Below are 21766 nucleotides of genomic sequence, written 5' to 3'. Positions count from 1 at the left end.
CTGTTTACAGGAGGTCTTGGCTGTCACTGGCTGTGCAAAGCTTGGGGACAGAGAAAGGCTTCACTTGGAGCCTGCAGCAGGAGGGATATGTCACCGTCTTCTGAGGTCCTGTCATTATTGCTCCCATCATGGTGATTATTGGCCTAGGGAGCTGGGTCCTGCTGAAGGATGAACTTGATCCCCAGACAGACAGTGGGGGACCTTGACCAGATGCTCAAACATTGTTTGCCTTTTGCTGTTTCTTTCAGAATCTTAAAGTCCCAGGGCCTGAAGTGTCCTTAGAAATGGGCTGGTTTGCTCATCATCTGAGTCCCCTTGGCTGGGTCACCACTGGGCCACTCATTATCTCTCTGGAAGAGGGGGAAGGAAACCGGCGTTTTTGAACTGTCTTATGCCAGGCATGGTCCTAGGATCTTCCACATTTATGGTCTCATTCAGTGCTATCCACTCACCTTTGAGAAAAACATTTTAACCCCGATTTTATACATAAGGAACTTGAGTGTCAGAGAGAGAGAGAGAGAGAGAGATTGAGAGAGAGAGAGAGAGAGAGAGAGAGAGAGAGACGCTTCCTAGCCCCCAGCAAACAACCACCACAGCTTCCTCTATATGTGCATACGCTAGGCCAAGCACTGTGCTAAGCCCCAAACGTATTTTTACCTTACGACATTCTCACAGCAACTCTGGGAAGAAGCAATTCTAATCCCCATTTTACAGATGAGGAAACTGAGGCTCAGAGAGCAGAAGCCACAGAGCTAAAAGCGGTAGGTCGGGATTTATACACAGCTTTTCCTGTTGGGAGCTCTTTCCACAGTCATGCACATTGTTTTTCTCTCTGTTGGAAAGCCTTTCCTCTGTGGAGCAGGGAGCTGCCTCCTGTGGCCTTTGTTGCTTCTGGCTCTGGTTTGGGCCCCGTAGGCCCTGCTGCCCCAGGAGGCTGGCGGGCGGAGACTGTGTTACCATCTTCTACTGGTCCTGCACCGCAGTGCCCGTAGTTGGGCCTCACTGTCCTGCTGCTGATTTGTGCTTGTGCCTGGACTCCCCTATCGGTGGGCTGTGGGGTGCCAGAGGGGCTACGATACAGCTGTTTGCAGCTCCAGCTGCTGGTCTGCCAAGCCTCCCAGGGCCACTGCCTCCCAGAGAAGGGGACACCGACTTCAAAGTGGACCCTGGCAGGGAGGGCACTGACTCACACCCATGGCCAGATCTGGCTGCTTCCAGGGCACAGGCTCAGGAAGTGGCGGGGTCAGTCCCTCTCTGAATGTCCTGCCCTGGCTCTCAGCACTAGGTGGGGTTGCCTCCGAAGCTGGGGAAGAGCCAGTGGCTTTGGTCCCAGGGATAGTCAGCCTCTTGGAGTCCCACTGGCCATCTCCCCGCCAGCTGTCCACACCCAGGGTAGACTGGGCCAGTGCAGAGGTCCAGCTGGCCCTTACAGGGCGCCTTGTCATGTCATGGGCTCAGGCCTTACCTCTGGCCCAGGAATGGAGACCTGGGTTTTAGGTCTGCTCTGCCAGGTACTTGCTATGTGATTCTCAGAAGTTACACTCTTGTTCTTGGTGTCATAGTCTACAAAGAGAGGATGGACTAGTGAGCGTTGCTACAGATAAGTCCTACTCTGTGCAATGCACTCCAACAGTCTCGCTCCTGAGCTCCCAACTGTCCTGCAACTGGGCACTACTATCCCTTTTTACAGATGAGTGACCCAACGCTCAGAGAGGGAAAGCAACTTGCTCCAGGTTCCACAGCCCAGACCTGAACTCAAGAATCTCCTGTGAAGTCTGTAGCCTTCCTCCAGCACCACCACGCTGCTCTCACGTGGCACATGCTGAACAGAGGCAAAGAAAGCAGTTCAAAAAATGGGCACTAACTTTTGGGAAGCTTCTACTGTGTGTCGGGCCCTGGGCCTCCTCACTGCTCTGTGAGCTGGGTATCATTCTCCCCATTTTATAGATAAGGAAACTGAGGCCCTGATCACAGGAGCTGAGTCTCCCAGATTCTAAAACGTGTTCTTTCAAGTCCCCAGGGCTCCCCAGACCTCACAGAGGCCCTGTCCGCTTTCACTGGTTTCATAACTGCCTTCTCTGTTTACTGCCTGTTGTCCCATTTAGCAAAACCAGAGGGGTGGGTATTCCCAGGAGGACCCAGAGCCCAGCAGTGACCCAGAAAGCAAGCAAGCTCTGAGAGAAGACTTTCCATGAGTAGCCGGCTGCCTGGGAATCAAGAACAACAGTGTTTGGGGTGAAGAAAAAAGAACAGGGTGGTGTCTTCCAGGGCCAGCCAAGGCCTTTTGTACATCGAGGCCGGGGGCGGAGGGTGAGGCTGCCTGCTCCCATCTCTGATAGCTGCCTTGGGAGGTCCAGGGAGACACGGAGGCTAGCCTAAGGTCACAGAGGAGCAGGGCCAGAGCTGGTGGTGGGGGTCCTGGATCCAACTACAGGGGAGAGATGTGGGCTGATGCTGAAAGCCACCTACTGTGTGTAGCACTAGGCGGGAGCCTGGAACACCCAAGATCAGAGGTCAAGGGGATCTCTGAGGTCCAGAGAAGGGCAGGGACTAGGGCGTACTCACATAGCGAGTGGTGGCAGAGCCAGGCTGCCTCTCAAGTACAGGAGACCGTGCCTGACCTGTGTGCCCATGAGTGGCACAGAGTGTAGGTACCACAGTCCATCTTCCACCCAGTGGCTGCAGCCTGGGGACCTTCCTAGGACAAGCCTCTGTCCTGGGTGCTCACAGGTGCAGGTGCAGGGCTGGAGGGCTGCGACCTCTTCAGCCTGGGACGCGTGGTAGGGACGGCCACCCCACGGAGTTCGGGCTGCCAGGCTTGGCTCGGGCTTGACCCTTTACCTGTAAACGGTACTGTTTCTCCCTTCTTGCCCAGGTGGGATGGTGCTGGGAGGCCCTGCTTGATCCCCAGATAGAGCTTGGGCACTGGAGCCAGCCAGTCTTGTGTCTGAATCTCAGCAGTGCCTCTTTCTAGCTGAATGACCCCAAGCAAGTGACTGAAACTCCCTGAATCTCTGTTTCCTGGTCTATAAAATGAGAAATTTAATACCTCTTTCCCCTGGTTGCTGTGAGGAGACTCAGAATCAGACACCGCCCATCCCTTCCTCCCTCTCTTCTCCCAGAGATGTCTGGATCCAGAGGTGAGGTGGCATGCTGCCATCGGTGACCGCCGTGCCCCCTTGTGTAGTTCAGGGGCCCTGCACCGTCTCATTCAGAAGGACCTGTAGAGGCAACCTGGACCAGTGCTCCCATTTTACAGATGGAAACCCTGAGGCTTAGAGACGTGTCGGTTCTGGATATGGTTGTAGAGCCAGTATCTGGGAATGCTGGGCTAGGAATGAGGCTTAGAGTCAGAGCATCAGGGCCTACCCCATCTTTTGGGTATCTGGACCTTGAGGCCCAGATAGGGACAGTGATTTGCCCAAAGTCCCCCAGGAAGTCAGTGGCAGAGGGAAGCCTAGCACTGGGTGGGGACTCTTCCTTTCTACCTAGAAGTTTTTCTTTTGCATTTAAGTCCCCCCACTGGCCCCTGCCCCCACCCTCGCCCTGAACTCATCCTCTTCCAGGCAGGGAGCAGCATAAGACCATGTCCCCATCACAGTCTGCACACATCACTGCCCTGTAGTGAGAGTTTCTAGGCCATGGGCTCCCCGAGGGCAGGAGCCAGGGCCCATTCACCAGGTCTCTAGCGCTGAGGACCCAGGCTCCAGAGCTATGTGACAGGCAAAGCTGCAGGGCCTTTGTGATCATTAACCAGGGGCCAGTGACCCTGGGCTAGTGGTCAGTGACCCCTGGCACTAAGGCCAAGCCACAGCAGCCCTCTGTTAATCACCAACTGAGCAGAAAGGACGGCTCAGCTGGGCCAGATGCCGACTCAGGGTCATTCGGGGGACAAGGATGACAAGGAAATTTCTTCCTCCTGCTTGTTTGGATTTTCCACATTGTCTAATGAGCAGGTATCATTCTCTATTTTAAAGGTATTATTTCTAGATGAGTCTTTTTTTTTTTTTCTCAGCCATGCCACGTGGCATACGGGATCTTGGTTCCCCGACCAGGGATGGAATCCGTGCCCCCTGCAGTGGAAGCGCAGAGTCTTAACCACTGGACTACAGAGGAAGTCCCCGTAGATCAGTCTTTTATAAAAAAAAACAAAAACACCCAAAAAACCAAAAAAAACTTCATTGGATAAATACTTGTAAATAGTTTCAATCCCTAGAGCACATTAAAAAAAATTTTCACACAAGTATATTGAGGTATAATTTAGATACCAGAACAATTCACCCATGGTAAGCAGACGGGACTGTGATTTTGAGTACATTTTTCAGTTGTGTAATCATCACCATAATCCAGAGTTAGAATGTTTTCATCACCCTAAGATGTTCCCTTGTGCCAATGGCAGCGATGTGGGTGCTTAACCCCAACCTCTTATCCCTTTCAAACAAACTGGCTTGACGGTTTGGTGTTTACCCTCCTTGATTTTTTTAAGGATGTATACAAAAACAGACACCCTCATAAAACAGAGGAGAGGAGTCACATTATAGTCATTGTACAATTTGCTTTTTGCACTTGGAGATCTCTCCGTGCTTATTGAGCATCTACTATGTGCCAGGGACGGTCCGCACTAGCTTATTCTTTTTTCACAGCTGCAGAGTGGTCTGTTGTATGGCGGCTCCATAATTTGTTTAACCGGGACACTTGGGTCCTTTCCAGTTTTCTTCAAACAATGCTTCAGTGAACATCCTTGCACGTATATTTCCACGTTCCTCTGCAAGTGATACTGAAGGAAATGGCACTGTTGTTGCAATATGTGTTTCGAATTTGTAGTCATAAATTGCTCTCTAGAGAGGGGAGACTGGTTTATACTTCCATCAAGAGCATATGAGAACTGTGGGTTTTTTATAACCCTCGAAATGCCTAAGGAGAGGGAAGAGCTCTCTGAATTTAGGCCAGAGCTGATTCACTGCAGGCTCTACAGGCCCAGGACTAGACATAGGGCTTCAAGAACTCAGGCATCTCTCTGTGGTTCCCCACAGACACTGGGATAAAATTCAGACTCTTCAGTGTGACACACAGGCCCCTGTGACCCCCGCCACCCTCTCCAGCCTCATCTCTTCTTGCTCCTGTGTTTGAGACAGGACCCCTCCTTAGTCACTGCATGTGGCCTGCATTTGCCCTTTGCCCATGCTGTTCCCTCCTCAGAATGCCTCTTCTTCTCAACCTCCCTCCTCCCTGTCCTTCAAGGCCCAGGTCACAAGTCCCTTTGTCCATGAAGCTTTCTTATAATCCCTGCAGTCTGATTTGTCTTCTCCGTGTGTGTGTTCATTTAGCCCTTTATCTGACCCACAGTCCATCTTAAATGGGAGGAAGCTGTGTGTGATGGAAGGCAAACTTCAGCCTGATTAGATAGAAACTGGGCTCCAGGAGGAGCTGGTGTGGATGACTAAAGCTCGTGGGGAAGGGGGATGGGAACTCCCATTTACTAATTGTCAGACCAGGCCATTTTCACACAGAGAGACTGGTTTAATTCTCAGCAACCACTTTATACCCATTTACTAGATGAGAAGACTGAGGCAGAGAAGAAGAAAGTAACTTACACACAGTGGACGTGGGAATCAAACCCAGGTCTCCAGCTTCTGCATTCTCTTCCCTGTCATTGCATTCCCTGTTATTGGGAAAGGAGGAGATTTGGGATGCAAAGGGAACTTGGAAATAGAGAAGCTGGGCCCGGCAGAGTAGTGAGAGGGAGAAGAGAGGGGCTGGAGAAGGTGGGAAGCAGGCCTGGGTGAATTCGAATAGCACTTCTAACCCAGTGACTGACTGTAAGCCTCCAGTGGGAGAGTGAGAGATGGGAAGGGAGCCTGGGAGAAGGGCAAGAGGCTTGAATCCTTGACTTCCCCAGGGAGAGCCAATAGGACCTAAAACTGAAAAAAACAAGAACAAAACCAAAACTAACACCCCCCCCCCAAAAAAAAAGAAAAAGACCCAAACAACAAGGGCTTGTTATTTAAGACATGAAGCCAAACACTGAAATCAGCTGAAGGAGGAAGATAGAAGTGGTTGGTTGCCCCAAGGTGTAAGTGGGCTTGAGAGGCAAAACTTTGCATAAATAACGTGACTTTAAGTTTTTATCAAAACAACCTTTTACAAAATAAAAACTTTTTTAAAAGGAAGGAAAGACGGGCAGTCTTGAGTAAAACAGAACCTGCAATCCAAGAAGTTGAGAGATCTGCCTGCCTTTCTCTGTCTGGCTTGTTCAAGGGTCCAGTGAAGGTCAGCCCCCCGGACTGTGTCCTCAGCTGGTGACAGCCACATGCTGCCTAAGTGGGTCGTCCACTCAGAGCACCTGGAGTGAAATGTTGGCTTTCATTTCCTAGTAGTGTGCAAATTGCTTGACCTTTCTGCACTCAGTTTTCCCCTCTTTAAAATGGGGCTGTCGATGGTACCCAGTCTGTAAAGGATGTTGGGATGTGTCAGTTTTCATATGAAGTGGAAAACCTTCAATAAATATTAGTTCATGGGATTTGTTGCCGGAGACGTTAGGGGTGGAGAGGGGAGGGTTCTTGCATGGGTCACACAGGAGGCTAAGATGGGTGAACTCCCTGCCATTCTTACGTGTGCCCATTTAGTGTGCACTGAGTTAGCGCCTGCTGCTTGGTCTCCACCCCTGACCTGGGGTGAAGGGGTGGCCACGCCCAGTTGGATCTGTCCGGGTGGGAACCCCGAGGTCTCTAAAATCCAGGCCAGATCCCCGCCCTTCCCAGGCCCGCGGGGGCCCAGCCCTGCCGCACGCCCTCCCTACGGGGCGGTCCCCAGCTTGGGCGGGATGGGCGGGCGGCTACTTAAGGTCTGCGACTGGGGAGGCAGAGGCTGCCGCCCAGGTCTTCTGCCGCCGTCGCTGCCATGGCTCCGCACCGCTCCGCGCTACTGGACGCGCTGGTCCTGGCGCTGTGCGCGCTGTCGCCGCCGGCCCGCGCCGCCACCGCGTCGCGGGGGGTGACCCAGGCGCGGGTGAGTGCCCGGGGGGCCCCGGGGGGCTCCCGGAGTAACTCTCTATTGTAAGTTCTTGCAGATACAGCGCTAGGAAAAGGGGAGTATTTCAGGTCTAGAATGGAAAAACTGTTTTGTTGCTTTGTAAGTATCTCTTGCTGCTTCCGGGGCTCCGGTGGATGGGGGTGGGAGCCTCAGGGCCCTGGCTGTTTCCCTCCCTAGAGGCTAACCTCACCTTGGCCGGATTTCTTTTTCCCTCGGTGCTACCTTCTGATTTCGTACCCATCTCTGCCCCTAGATTTCTCCTCTTCCTTGCCTGATTTCTCCTTCCCTCTGCCTCATTTCTCTCCTTCCCTCTTCTGATTTCTTCTTCCATTTCAGATTCCTCTTTCTCATCTAATTTCTCTCTGCCTCTTCAATATTTTCCCCCTCTTCCCTGTATGATCTCACCTCCGCCTGCTTACCGTCCTTCCTGTTATTTATTCTCGCCTCTCTGGTACCTCCTCTGCCCTGTCTGGTTTCTCCTCACTCCTGCTGTCCTATTGTGTTCTCCGTCCCTCTGCCTGAGTTCTCCCATCTGTGTTTTTGACTTCTTCCACCAGATCCGGCCCGAGGTGACCTGCGCCTGCTGATTTCCACCCTCTGACTCCAAGCTAACCATCCCACTCTGCTCCATGTCTAGCCCCAGTGCATGCCTGATGGCCTTCCCCCATCCTTGACCACCTCATCTCCAACAGGCTCCTGCAGACCCCGGCTGCGTCCTCTCGCCTTTTCCAAGAAATGGAATTTGGGGGGGTGGGGTTTGGGGGGCAGGAGGGAGGAGGCAGACAGCGCAGGAGGCCACTTGGGCTCAGTCATCTAGGCCCTTCTTGGAGGTGTGGACATGGACATGGTTGGGGCATGGGAAATCTTCCCACTTCCAAAGAGCAAAAGCAGACAGGCTGTGTGACCTTAGGCTAGTCCCCTTCCCCTCTTGGGGCCTCAATTTTCCTGTCTGCAGGGTGGAGTTGGATAATGAACTCTCTGAGGACCCTTCTAGTTCTGAGGACCACTGAGGATGCTGGAAGGGAACAAACTGAGCCCCTGGCGACCCCTAGATTTACCATTGCCATCTGAGGGGTCTCCCCATGGTCCCAAAGCTCGTGCTCTTAGAGCATGGGCCAATTCCTGCTCTGTCATTTCCTAGCTGGGGGTCCCCGTCTTCACCTCTCTGCGCCTTGACTGTTGCATCTAATTGGCACTAAGAAAGGAAGAGAGAAGGGAGAGAGAGCCTTCTGTCCCCCCATCACCAGGGAGCTGAGGAGGGGAGACAGATGCTGGCCACGGACAGGGTTTGGAGCCTAAACTCTGCCCTGTTTGCTCACTCGTCGAGCAGGGGTCATAGAACGGGGTGGGGAGAGTCAGCGGCTCAAGTGAGATGCTCTTGGTGCTGGAAACCACCCTCCCTCGTGCCCCGGGGTGGGGTCTCTCCCCGCCGAGGCTCCTGCCCTCACTCAGGCTCCTCCCCGTCTCTTGCAGCCCAGCAGCATGGTGGTGGAACACCCCGAGTTCCTCAAGGCGGGGAAGGAGCCCGGCCTGCAGATCTGGCGTGTGGAGAAGTTCGACCTGGTTCCTGTGCCCCGCAAACTTTACGGAGACTTCTTCACAGGCGATGCCTATGTCATCCTGAAGACGGTGAAGCTGAGGAGTGGGAACCTGCAGTACGACCTCCACTACTGGCTGGGTGAGGCTGGCCCCGCCCGAGCCCCCATCCCAGCCCCTCTGCCGTAAAGCACAGACCTTTGAGGCGTGGTCGCCAGGAAGTGCCCACGGGAATTAAGTGACTATTGAGCATCAAGTGTGTGCCAGACCCTTGGTTACATGTTCCCAAGACTCTAGAGCCCACCTGGCCGAGTTCAGACCCCGGCTCTGCCCTCTGGCAAGATATTCAGTGTCTCTGTAAAGTGGACCTGATGATTGCGCTAGACTACCTCATAGGACTGTTGTGAGGGTTAAACAAGCCACTATGGCACACAGACTGGAGGTGATTTGGGGACCCTGGACCCCCTGCACAGCTCCAGTCACACTCCAGTTTGCCCTTCAGAGTCGGAGCCTGGAGCCCTGCCACAGCTCTGCTGTGTGACTCTGTGAGTCCTGCCCCCTCACTGTGCCTTGGTTTTCTGTTTTGTTGTTGTTTTGTTTTGTTTTTTGTTTTGTGGTACGCGGGCCTCTCACTGCTGTGGCCTCTCCCGTTGCGGAGCACAGGCTCCAGACACGCAGGCTCAGCGGCCATGGCTCACGGGCCCAGCCGCTCCGCGGCATGTGGGATCCTCCCGGACCGGGGCACGAACCCGTGTCCCCTGCATTGGCAGGCGGACTCCCAACCACTGCGCCACCAGGGAAGCCCTGTGCCTTGGTTTTCTGATGCTCCCTGGCCTGACTTCGTGCTCAGGAAGGTTGAGAGTGAGTGCAGGGGGAAGCGTCAGAGCTGGGAGGACTCCTAGAGACCTGGAGTCAGCCTCCCACCTCCCCCATTATACAGATAGATTAACCGAAGCTCATAGGAGGCAGGGGCTTGCCCAGCTTCTACAGCCAGGCCAGGGCACTGCTGGGGGCTCCAGACTCCTCCTCCGTGGGAGGCTGGGGCCACTTTACAGAAGCCCGGCTCATGCTGCTCTGATGTCCCCCAGGCAATGAATGCAGCCAGGATGAGAGCGGGGCAGCTGCTATCTTCACCGTGCAGCTGGATGACTACCTGAACGGTCGGGCTGTGCAGCACCGTGAGGTCCAGGGCTTCGAGTCTGCCACCTTCCTTGGTTACTTCAAGCACGGCCTCAAGTACAAGGTGGGTGCCGGGCAGCAGGGACAGATGCACCAATGGCAGGGCTCACTCAGGTCCATCCATCATCTTTCAGTCTTGTTTGGTGATGTGGGCAGATGGGTCAGAGCTCAGCCTTTGGAGTTGGTTAGCTCTGGGCCCTTCCTAGCTGCGCGACCTTGGACAAATCACACTCTCTCTCTCTGAGCCTCTGGTTTCTTATTAAATTGAGAGAAGAAAATTCTCCATCACTTCACAGGGTGGTCTTCCTAGCCCCAGCTGTAAGGGGTGGGCCATGGGTGGGAACCTTGCTTTCCCGGGGCTTGAGCCTGCCAACAGAGGGACCTATGTTAGGTATTTGAAACACATTTGATCACATTTCTCCTTCTGCTTGTTAGAATCCCCCTTGAACTTGAACTCTGAAGCGTCTGAGCCCCAGCCCCAAGCCAGGTAGGGCTGAGCAAAAGCAAGCTGGAAGCCCCAAGAGGCTGTGCCGTGTATTGTGTATGACGTCTGGGAAACCGCTTGGCCTCCCTGAGCCTCCCTTTCCTCTTCTGTTACATGAGAACCAGTTGTACCTGCCCTTTGGGCCTGGGGAGAGGATTTGGTGAAGGCATAGCTGGGAAATGCCTTGCACAGAGCTTGGCACCTTGGAAGGGCTCCTGGAAAGCTGTAGTTTTATGAAGCTGGGGTTCTCGTTGGTCAGGATAAGGAGGGGATCATAAGCTTTGATGGTCTTAATGTCAGAGTTCAAATCTCTTATTTTAAGAGAGGGAGGGGCAACTGAGGCATAGAGAGGTTAAGCAACTGGTCCAGGGTCACACAGCAAGTCAGTCCCAGAGCTAGGACCAGAACCCAGATCTCCTGACTCCCAGCTTTTTCCCACTACATCCACCTGCTTCTCATGAGCAGGGTTCTAGGATAGGTATTAAGCCCCATCTATGCTGCCGATGTGCTGTGTGACCTTAGAGAAGTCATCATCCATCTCTGGGCCTCCGGGGTGTCTGTGTTAGCAGGGTGGCCACGCTGTCTGCTCAGCTGACACATCAGGGATCAGGTGATGGAAAAGCTCTCATGAGACTGAGATAGCAGAGGGCAGGGTGTGTTGTGGGAACAGGGCCTCAGCCCTGCGCTGGGTGGAGCAGGGTTGGAGTCCCTGGAGCCTACCAGCACCCCTGTCAGCCACATCCACGCCCACAGTGCCTCCTGCGGAGCTGTCCAGTTCTACCTTCTTTCTACAGCCTCTTCTGGGGGCCTGGTACCGACGGAGGGAGGGGTGAGAAGCTTGGGACCCAGTCCCTGGACTTGGAGAAGGACCAGGGCTTTTTGCAGCTCCTGGAACAGAAAGCAGAAAGGACACTCGATCAGGAGTCAGAGAGGTTGGTTCAGGTCCCAAGGCCACCCCTCTCCCTGCTTGTGCCTCCAGGTGGGCGCTCTCACATATTTGTCATTCATTCAGCAAATAGTTATCAAGCCCTTTGAGCAACAGCGCCTGCTTTTTGTTGTTGCTCTCTGGATAGCAGTGACTTAACTTGTGGACAAGTTAAGCAGCTTACAGAGCTGGTAAGTGACAGAGCTGGGATTTAAACCCAGGTGTGAAGGGCCTCGCACAGAACGAGTTCAGAGTGGACATTTGAAGACTCCCTGGTCTCTGATCTTAGCTCAGATGGAGCCTAGGAATCTGCATGTTTAGCAAGCCTCCTTCACCCTCTGGTGATTTTTCCAAGATGTTCTTGGACCATACTCTGAGGAATGTTCCAGGGGATGGGTTCCCAGCCCAAGCCTGGATTTGGGACTTCAGTCCTGAGAGGCCCTGGCTTTCGGTGGAAATGTGAGGTCCAAAGCCAGTCCTGTTTTCCACCTTCTGCAAGTCCTCCCGCCGCCCCTGCACTTGGCAGGCCCAGTTCAAGGTTCTCGGCCTGGCGCCCTCATCAATTATAGATTTCCAAGGAGCAGAGCTTGTTACGCAAGACTTGTTTCTGTGAAAGCCTGCTCCTGGAGCCAGTTCCGTCCTCGGGGTGTGAGAAGGGGCAGGGAGGGGACGAGAGCCGCTGGAAAGGGCTTTCACGGGGCCTGTGCTGTCCTGTTCTGTGACCTCCACATCTTTCAAGTCATTGCATTTGATCCCTCCTCCTCCTCCTGACTCCCAGACAGAACCCTAAAGACCCCACAGGGCTGCATTATTTGAAAACCTTGGTTCAAGCAGAGTCTGGGGTGGCCTGAGTCCTAGAAGCTCCCGAACGCAATGGGAACTCACAGAATCACTTGAACCCTTCCTGTCCTCCCTCCTGTTTCTTAGATGAGGAACCCTGAGTTTAGAGGGTGGAGGGGACCAGCCCCAATCAGTAGGTTTTTCTTTGTTTTATAACATATTTTAAAATGTAGATCTTTATAGCTTTTATCCTTCTTCAGACTGCAAGTGTGACACAAGCTTACTGTAAAATGTCAAACGTAGAAATATGGCTTCTAGGAAGTAAAAGTTCCCCATGATTCTACTCGTGGAGATATACACCAAATGGTACATAATTTTTCTCTCTATATACATGAACATATATGTTATTTATTTATTTTTTTAGCCGCACCGCGCGGCATGTGGAACCTTCCCCATGACCAGGGATCGAACCCATGCCCCCTGCAGTGGAAGTGCAGGGTCTTAACCACCGGACTGCCAGGGAAGTCCCTATATGAACGTATAGATGTGTATATTATATATAGATATAGAATCTATACATATATATGTATATGTAGATATATCATCACTTTAATTTGGAAAGTGGCTTTTAAAACAATATCCTATTAAATTTTGTTTAAATAATTTGATGCCAATCTCTGCCCACCTAATGATTAGACCATAGAAAGCAACAATCAATCCTAAAGATTAAAGTAAAAATAGTGAAAAATAGTAAAACTTTCCAAAAAGTCCTGCCCCTTATACTTGGAGATCCACTAATGTCTCCTAAGAGCTTACTTTTATTTTTTTGCTAACTAATCTTTCTAAGTCTAATTTCCCAGATCAGTAAGATTAGAGGAGTTAATTAATCAGGAAATGCCTGTCCATACTCATTAGAAATCAAGTATTCTTTTAATTTATAAATTCATATACAGAGAATTTATTGGAACCAAGATTTATGACATTGAACAACACTTTTCCTTTTTTAAAAGAAAGTTTCTATTTTTTTGATAAAAAATAAAAGGCACACTTGTACAAGTAAAATATTTTAGAGATGTATTTCTACAAGTTAAGGGTCTTTCTCTTCCCTCATTTCCCCATTTCTTCCTCTCTGAGGAATCCATGAAAATGGTCCATGTGTCCGTTCAGCACCTTTTGGAAAAGCTTTTCAGATCCACGGTCTCTGTACCTCCAGATGAATGAGGTTCCAGGGTCAGTGGTGCCCACAGACACTCAGGAGTTCCTGGGCTGGCAGACTTGGGCAAGGCTGGTCCCTAGAAGGGCAAACTTGGGGGTAAAACTTACACCAATTATCTGGGACCCTGGGCACGGGGCTGAACCTCTTTTCACCTCAGTTTCCATGCCTGTGAAGGGGGGTAATGAGAGTTGCTACCTCAGGGGCTCGTGGGGACCACACCGCATGGCCATAAAGCAGGTGCCTCAGCCTCTGTCACAGGCCTAGTAAGTGGCAGCCTCTGCGGTCATTACCAGGTGAGCACGGGACATTGCATCTTCTTCCCCAGCTGCCTTTCCTTACCTGCTCCCCAGCAGGAGGGTCCCTGAAGCCAGGTGGAAAGAAAGGCTCTGCGAATACCTTGGCCACCCTGCTGGGCCCCGAGGGGATGCTCTTGAAAGGCCTCATGCTAGTACTAAGAAAGGACACCAGAGGGCGCTCCACTCACAACAGGGAAAACATTTCAACTTGAAGAACCTTGCTCTGAACAGTGGTTTGTTCCTGCCTCCCATCCTGGGTGACCCTAGGGACCTTTGCTCTAAGAAAACCTGATGTTGGGGGAAAATGTGGCCCTTACAAATTTAGTTACACCTGGGTTTGCATCCTAGCTCCACCATTTACTAGCTTTGAGATCTTAGGCAAGTCTCTTCACTTCTGGCGTCTGCATTTCTCATCTGTAAGTTGGGGATGATGACACCTCCCTCATAGATGGCACATACAAAATGCCCGGCAGAGTGGGCATTATCATTTCACAACCACTTCTATATTGCTTACTGCGTGTAGACGTAATAGGAACCCAATTATACTCACTCCCTTTGTCCCTTGCCCTCATGGACTCTGTGCGGCAAATCAGACTTGGCTTTGCTCTGCAAACTGAGGTGTCAGCAAGGGGCCTGGAGGGGATGGCCACATTTCTGGCCTTAGTGGCCCTTGACGTGTGGAGCAGGGAGGTGAGTGCCGGACTGGGAACAGGAGGCAAGGTTTTGCTCCTTAGCTTTGCCGCGTGCTTTTTGAGTGCCCTTGAGTAAGTCACTTCACTTTTCTGGGCTTCAGTTTCCTCATGCATAAAACGGGAAGCTCATAAGGACCTTCGCAGCTCTGACTTGACATCCCTGGGGCTTGGGGTCGATGAGCACCTGGGGCTGGGAACTGTTAATGAGGACGCCCAGCCCACTTTATTTGGCTTTCTACTGAGCCAAGGGCAGTTTTGACCGCTGCCAGGAATCCTTCCTGAAGTTCCCTGGAACTTGGTGATGACTGCAGAAGGTGGCACAGCAGGGGCTTTTGTCACCATTTCAAAAGGGAGAGGCCTGAGGCTCAGAGAGGGAAAGAGACTTACCCAAAGTCACCCAGCACTGTAGTGGCAGGGCAGGGACTTGAACCTGAGGTCAGTGCTCTGTCGTTTACCCACAGCTGCCTCTGAAGGCACAGCTGGGTGGGACTTGCTGCAGCAGCATCAGAGGAGGGAGGGGAATGGTCTCGGCTGGAGACCGAGAGAGCCTTGAAGGATGGGAAAGCTTCGGGTGAGTGCTTCTGAAAGTGGGTTTTGCAGAACACTCGAGCTACAGGCAGGATGAGGAGGAGAAAAGCAGTTCTTGATTCAATAAGGCAGGGAAATATTCTCTAAAACAAAAGGCAAGCAGGTTTATTTACCAGAGGACTTCCCAGAGCCTTTATTATGTGGATGTACATGATGTAACAGTCAGGGAGCAAGTAAGGAGCATTCCTTGTGCTTATTTGATCATGGAATCCTTTCCTTGCAGATTATTTGGGGGATTAGAGTTCCTTAGAACATCCCTTAGAAAATGCAGCTTTTGAGAAAGGAATGTTTGAAGCTTTTTGATCCAGGAAAGTGGGCCCAGTGGTCTTTGTTAGTGGAGTACGAGATTCAAAGGGGTGGCAGCAATGTGCAGTGGGTAGGGAATCTGCTAGAAGTCCAGTGGTGCATAGGCCAGAATTTCCTTCAACTCGTCCCTATCCCTTACCCAGACGCTCTCCCGTGGACTAACGCTGTCTCCTTGACCCAACAGAAAGGAGGCGTGGCATCAGGATTCAAGCACGTGGTACCCAATGAGGTGGTGGTGCAGAGACTCTTCCAGGTCAAAGGGCGGCGTGTGCCCCGCGGCACCGAGGTGCCTGTGTCCTGGGAGAGCTTCAACAATGGCGACTGCTTCATCCTGGACCTGGGCAATGTAAGTTGTGCCCTCCCCTTTCCCAGGGGCCACTGAGGTGCTCCAGGCCTGACTCTGGGGAGGGGGACGCATCCACGTGAACAAGTAGGGCAAGCCACAGAGACAGCAGCCCCCATGCACACACATGCTCTGTGTAGCAGTCAGACATACCTGCAGAGATTTGGGTGCAGACGTGCCTGGCGTGCAGACTCAGACTCATCATATGCCCGCACACAGACCTCACACACAGCGCACTCTGGCTTCAGTTGACGTACAGACTCCCTGGCATGTTCACGTGCACATCTTGTGTACCTTTTTACACGTAGTCATTCACTTGCAAATACATGGCGCGCATGTGCAGCAACTATAGGCTTTTGGAATATAGCCAATATTTTATAACAACTACAAATGGTGTATAGTCTTTAAAAATTGTGAATCACTATGTTGTACACGTGAAACTTATGTAGCACTGTAAGTCAACTATATCTCAATTAAAAAAAAAAACTATAAGCTCTTGCCCAGCAGGCGTGGTCATGGCATCACGATGAGTGCCTACACATGGAGACTTGGGCATGTTGTTCAGGGACCCACAATGTGCACGTCATCCGTGTAGTTGCACATGCCCACTTGTATGTGGCAACGTGTGTGGGCTGCACTTACCCAGGCCCACCTTACTGACTGATGCTTTGTACACATTCTTCTCAAATCCACATATACTCGTACCTGCAGAAGGACATGGCCGGATGTTCTACACCCAACCTCATATATACACGTGGTGTAAGGTCCATGCAAACAGAGGCACACACTGAGTGTAAGCGGTTATTAAAGTGTAGCAGGTACACAGAAGAGTGTGTGAATCCTGAGTGTGCATCTCTATAGATTTCAGAGTGAACACACCCGTGTAATTAACACCCAGATCAAGAAACAGAACATCACCAGCCCCCAGAAGGCCCCATCTGTCCTCTTCTTAGATTTTTTTTTTTTTTTTTTTTTTTGGCCGCGTGGCTTGTAGGATCTTAGTTCCCTGACCAGGGATGGAACCCGTGCCCCCTGCAGTGGGCCCCACAGAGTCCCAGCCACTGGACCACCAGGGAATTCCCCGTCTGTCCTCTTCTCATCCTTTCACCCCCAAGGATAACCATCCTCCCAGACTCTCTCAACCAACAGCATAGACTGGTTCCACCTGTTTCTGAACTTCATGTACGTGGAATCTTTGCTTTTGATCTCTGACTTCTTTTGCCCAACATTTTCTTTCTGAGATCCATCCGTATTGTTGCCTTTAGTTGTAAATTGTTCCTTCTCCTTGTTATATAAGAACTGATTGGGCAGATATGCCACAGTTCATTGATCCATTCTGTTGTTGACGGACACTTGGGATAGTTTGGGGCTATTCCAGGTGGTGCTGCTCTGAACATCCTTGCACGGGTCTTTTGGTGGATGTATGCATGCACTTCTGTTGGGTGTATTCCCAGGAGAGGGATTGCTGAGTCATAGGATACCGGTATACAGAGCTTTAGAAGGTACAGCCAAATGGGTTTCCAAAGTGGTTGTACTAATTTCTGCTCCCACCAGCAGGCAAACATTTCTATACACAGTCTATGTGTAGGGGTACCTGTGAAAAAACACATATCCAAAATCATGCACTCACTTACCCTGGTGCACACAGATCACACCTGTTGTGCTTGGATGTGGGCATGTGTGTGCTCCACCGGCTGTCACCTGGGCAAGCAGAGAACAAGGTGAGCTCACCGCCCGCCCCCATAGTTCCCTCCTTGCCATGTCGCTGGGCAGGGCTTATATGCGGCACTGCCTTATGTGGGGTCCCTGTCTTACAGGACATCTATCAGTGGTGCGGCTCCAAGAGCAACCGTTTCGAGAGGCTGAAGGCCACAGAGCTGTCCAAGGGCATCCGAGACAACGAGCGGAATGGCCGGGCCCGTGTGCACGTGTCCGAGGAGGGCTCCGAGCCGGAGGCGATGCTCCAGGTACCCACGGCCACATCCCAGGAGTGCATGGTGGGGCTGAGAATAGGGACAGGAGGCTCCTTTCTTTCCTCCATCCAACAGGCAGTTTTGAGGTGAATTTGTTTTTCCACCAAGCTGGAAGAGCAGCTTCCCCGACAACTCCCAGACTCCCCTGAGAAGTGGGGCTGGAATCCCAGGACCTGGTACATCCCGGGGTTGTGAGCCACACCCTCCCACTGGGAGGGCTAGGTCCTCCAAAGGAGCTGAGAAGGAGGGTCTTGGCGTCTTCCGAGGGTGGGCCTGGTGCTGGAGCCAGGTCAGAAAGAGACAATGGAGACCCAATCCCCTCTTTCCCCTTCTGACCATTCCTAGTAGTTTATAGCCCATTTCATCAAATTGCATGATGGCATTGTCAGCCGTTGTGCTTTGAGGACATATCAACAGAGGCAGAGGTCACCAGGAAAAGGAGGAGACCACGGGCTCTGCTCCGTGCCACTTGTCTCCTGCTTGTCCGGGGCTGTTGAGTTCTGGTTTTTAGGAAGAGCAGAAGGTGATTATTATGGGGAGGAGCCTGGACATCAAACATGGCTTGAGAGGGGCAGTAGCTGGGGCCATTGAGGTTGGAGGTAGCTCAGAATGGAGGTGTGAAAATAGACTCTAAAATCACAGGGATACGGGTTCAAATTCCAACTTAGCCACCTTATAGCTGTGTGGACAAGGTACTTCTTCTCTCTAGACTTCAGTTTCCTCTCGTGTGAAACGAGAGTGATAATCTGTGCCTCTCAGCATGGGTGCGAAGATGAAATGAGGTCTGTTAAAGGCATGTGGTGGAAGGTATTCATAGCTCTGTTTATCATTCTTAGAAGGCTAGGAGGAAATGGTAGAATAAATACCTGAAGGACTGTCCAGGAGGCAGAGGAGCACAGAGCTCCTGGAGACAAGGAACAAGGAGGGAAGGACTCGACAGGCAGCCCTGGTTGAGCTCTGCACACAGGAGACACGTCAAGAGATGCAGGATGTCTCTGGAGGGGACCTTACCCTAAGTGGAAGGTCGCTGTGGATGGACGCCCACGTGGTCCTTACCTGCCTGGGGAGGGAGCTCTCTCAGGAATTCAGTCCCCTCCCTGGGGGAGGAGGCTGCCAGGAGCTCACCGCCACCCTTTCTTCCGTGTCTCCCTCTCCTGCAGGTGCTGGGTCCCAAGCCGGCTCTGCCCGAGGGTACCGAGGACACAGCCAAGGAGGACGCAGCCAACCGCAAGCTGGCCAAGCTCTACAAGGTGAGCCTCAGCTGCGCTGGCCCCTGGGTCTTGGGTCAGGAGACCTGGTCTTCCTGAGCTCCGCTGCCACGGGGCCTTGAGCAAAGCATGCGTGGGGGTGGGGTGGGGGGACTCGGCTTCCACACGCCTCCAGTAGACGCCCACCTGCTGCCTTTGCCTTCCTGCCCCGGGAGTAAGGGCGTGCGAGCGACTGCAGACACATGTGCGTCACATTCATCTGTGGGGTCTTGGGCAGCACATGTTCTCCGCTGGGTCTCAGTTTCCTAGTCTGTAAAGTGGGGAGAAGGGCAGTAGAGTCAACTTTTCAGGATTTCCGGGGGTCCACAGAGGAAACTGATGGGAGTGTTGTAGGAAAATACAGGGAAATAGTACAAAAGTGTGTGTGGGGTGTGTGTGTGTGTGTGTGTGTGTGTTGAGGGGCAGGTTATGGTTAATGACTTTATTTATAATTTCTTCTTGTGATTTTATTATTTATTTATTTTGGTCGCGCTGTGCGGCTTGTGGGATCTTAGTTCCCTTTAACCCACGCCCTCGGCAGTGAAAGCACGGAGTCCTAACCACTGGACCGCCAGGGAATTTGCCTTCTTGTGATTTAAAAAAAGTGAATTGAGGCTGATTCTGAGCCAGGGAACTCTGGCCTCTGGGCCTGTGACACCCATGTTGTGCCCTAGGCTTGTTTGTGGTAAAATAACAACAACATGAGGTGAAGATTCTCATCACGACCACAGAAAAACCACATTATTGACATTTACTCTGATACTAAAGTAACACATACGCGTTGTAAATAACAGTACTGAGCAGTTCTCAGGAGCATAAGAAGAAAATACGAGTCAGTGCAATTTCACTAGTTTAAGGTAGCCAGTACTGTTTTAAAAATGGGTTTTAATTACAAAAGTAACGACACTCAAAAACAAAAGTCAACCTCGCCTCCTCTCCTCTCCATGGGTTACCATGGTTACATGGTTACCCTTTTGGTAAAGAAATCTCCAGATACAGCTTTCTGTGTCTAGTTACATATATTTTTCCATCTCTGTTTGATATTCATGGATCCAAACGATTCATGCTTTTCTGTGGCCTTCTTTTTTCCACTTGACGTGGTCAGGAATATCTGTAACATGGTCCTTTATAACGGCTGTGTAGTATTCTATTTTAGGAATGTAGGAATCTCAGCAGATCCCTATTTGATGGACATTAGAATGTTTCCACCTTTTCTGATTGCAGACAGTCCCTCTTTGTGCACTTGGGCGAAGTGTGGCATTAGGCGAGTTTCCCAGACATGGATTGCTGGGTCATAGGCTGAATAAAGAGTCAGTGATTGAAAATACTGGTTCTTGGGAGTCCTCTGGTGGCCTAGTTGTTAGGATTCTGGGCTCTCACTGCTGTGGTTCAATCCCGGGTCCGGGAACTGAGATCCTGCAAGCCTCAGGATGTGGCCAAAAAAAAAAAATTACCGGTTCTGGAGTCAGACTACCTGGGTTCGAATCCCAGGTCTGGTACTTTCTAGCTGTGCAGATTACTTAATCTCTCTGTGCCTTGGTTTCCTTGTGAATAAAATGGGGATACTACTAGGACTACCACAGGGTTGTTTTAAGGATTAAAGGAGTTGTATAATTGTAGAAGTGATTAAATTATATAAATTACATAAATTGCTTAGAACAGTGCCTGGCACATAGTAAGTTTTCAATAAATGTGGAGCACTTATTTTTTAGAGTTCTGATATGTATTACTAAAATGCATTCTAGAAGGGCTCCCTAGTTACCTTCATCACGGGTTTGAAAGTGCCTGTTCACCCAGAGTGTTTTCAACGCTGGGTATTATCGATCTTTATTTTTTTATTTATTTATTTTTTTTTTTTTGCGGTATGCGGGCCTCTCACTGTTGTGGCCTCTCCCGTTGCGGAGCACAGGCTCCGGACGCGCAGGCTCAGCAGCCATGGCTCACGGGCCCAGCCTCTCCGCGGCATGTGGAATCTTCCCGGACCAGGGCACGAACCCGCGTCCCCTGCATCGGCAGGCGGACTCTCAACCACTGCGCCACCACGGAAGCCCGTGGGTATCGTCAATCTTTTGAATTTTGACGAGTATGGTACACTTAAAAAAAAATTCAATGAACTTTTATTTTAGAATAATTTTTAGGTTTACAGAAATATTGCAAAGATAGTACAGAGGGTTCCCGTATACCCTTCACCCAGCTTCTCCTGAACATCTTAAGATAACCAGGTACATTTGTCAAAACTAAGAAACATCAGTTCAATACTACTAACTAAACTGCAGACTTTATTCAGTTTTCCCCAATTTTTCATTCCAGGTTCCAATCCAGAATCCTACACTGCATTTAGATCTTTTTCTTTTTCTTCTTTATTTCCTTTTTTTTTTTTAACTGATGAGGTTGAATATCTTTTCACCAACTATACAGTTCTTTTCCTATGCCACCTGCATTCCTGCATTGGATCCTCCCCCTTGCCTTTCCGTGTGCAGTTTCCATGCTACACCTGTGTGTAGGTCGCAGATGTGGTTGTGACATAGTGGAAAAAGACAAAGAAATCCTGAATGAGCCTCAGGGCTTGAGGGCACAAGTCCTCATGTTACCCTGCAGTGTCGTTTGGGGGTGGGGGTGAGACGAGGGTCTCCCCACGTGTGGTCTTGGGGGCGCCCATGGTTAGGCTGAAGTGGTGGAGGTCACTGATGGGCTGGGCTGCCTTTCCCTTGTCCTCCCAGGTCTCCAATGGTGCGGGCACCATGTCGGTCTCCCTCGTGGCTGATGAGAACCCCTTCGCCCAGGGGGCCTTGAAGTCCGAGGACTGCTTCATCCTGGACCATGGCAAAGATGGGAAAATCTTTGTCTGGAAAGGTATTGGGGACAGGGGAAGGGCTTGAACAGGACCTCGAGTGGGAGCTCCAGCAGCCTTGCAGGAATTTGGCTCATGAGTCTAGGGAAGAGGAGGGGGGCCTGAGGGTCTGAGTTGCAACTTTCCTACTGGCTGAGTGGCCTTGGTCAAGTCACTTCACCTCTCTAAGACCCTGGTTTCCTTATATGTAAATGAGGACAAGATAATGATCTTTATCCCATAAGGTTGTTGTGTGGATTAAATGCCATCATTTTTGTATAGTTCTGAGCTCAGTAAATGGGCCACAGTTGTCGGTGTGCTTGCCATCATCAGGCAGGA

At 51.3% G+C, this 21766-nt stretch overlaps 1 protein-coding gene across 3 annotated transcripts in view; it reads left to right on the top strand.

Annotated features, from left to right (window-relative positions):
- The window catches only part of GSN (gelsolin), a 56756-nt gene that overhangs the window by 22188 nt on the left and 12802 nt on the right, over positions 1-21766 (top strand). The window contains exons 1-7 of one of the 3 annotated variants that reach the window (XM_060154467.1): positions 6856-7008; positions 8506-8710; positions 9657-9811; positions 15219-15380; positions 17195-17344; positions 18511-18600; positions 21318-21450. In XM_060154467.1, coding sequence (XP_060010450.1) covers positions 6901-7008; positions 8506-8710; positions 9657-9811; positions 15219-15380; positions 17195-17344; positions 18511-18600; positions 21318-21450 — 1003 coding nt within the window. In that variant the 5' untranslated portion in view covers positions 6856-6900. Of the gene's footprint in view, positions 1-6855; positions 7009-7092; positions 7132-8505; positions 8711-9656; positions 9812-15218; positions 15381-17194; positions 17345-18510; positions 18601-21317; positions 21451-21766 lie in introns of those variants that run through there. The other 2 variants (XM_060154468.1, XM_060154469.1) reach the window with 2 other exon arrangements.

The sequence above is a fragment of the Lagenorhynchus albirostris genome, chromosome 7 (assembly GCF_949774975.1).
Source record: "Lagenorhynchus albirostris chromosome 7, mLagAlb1.1, whole genome shotgun sequence".
NCBI classification, from domain to species: domain Eukaryota; kingdom Metazoa; phylum Chordata; class Mammalia; order Artiodactyla; family Delphinidae; genus Lagenorhynchus; species Lagenorhynchus albirostris.
This window is presented reverse-complemented; position numbering and strand designations above follow the sequence as displayed.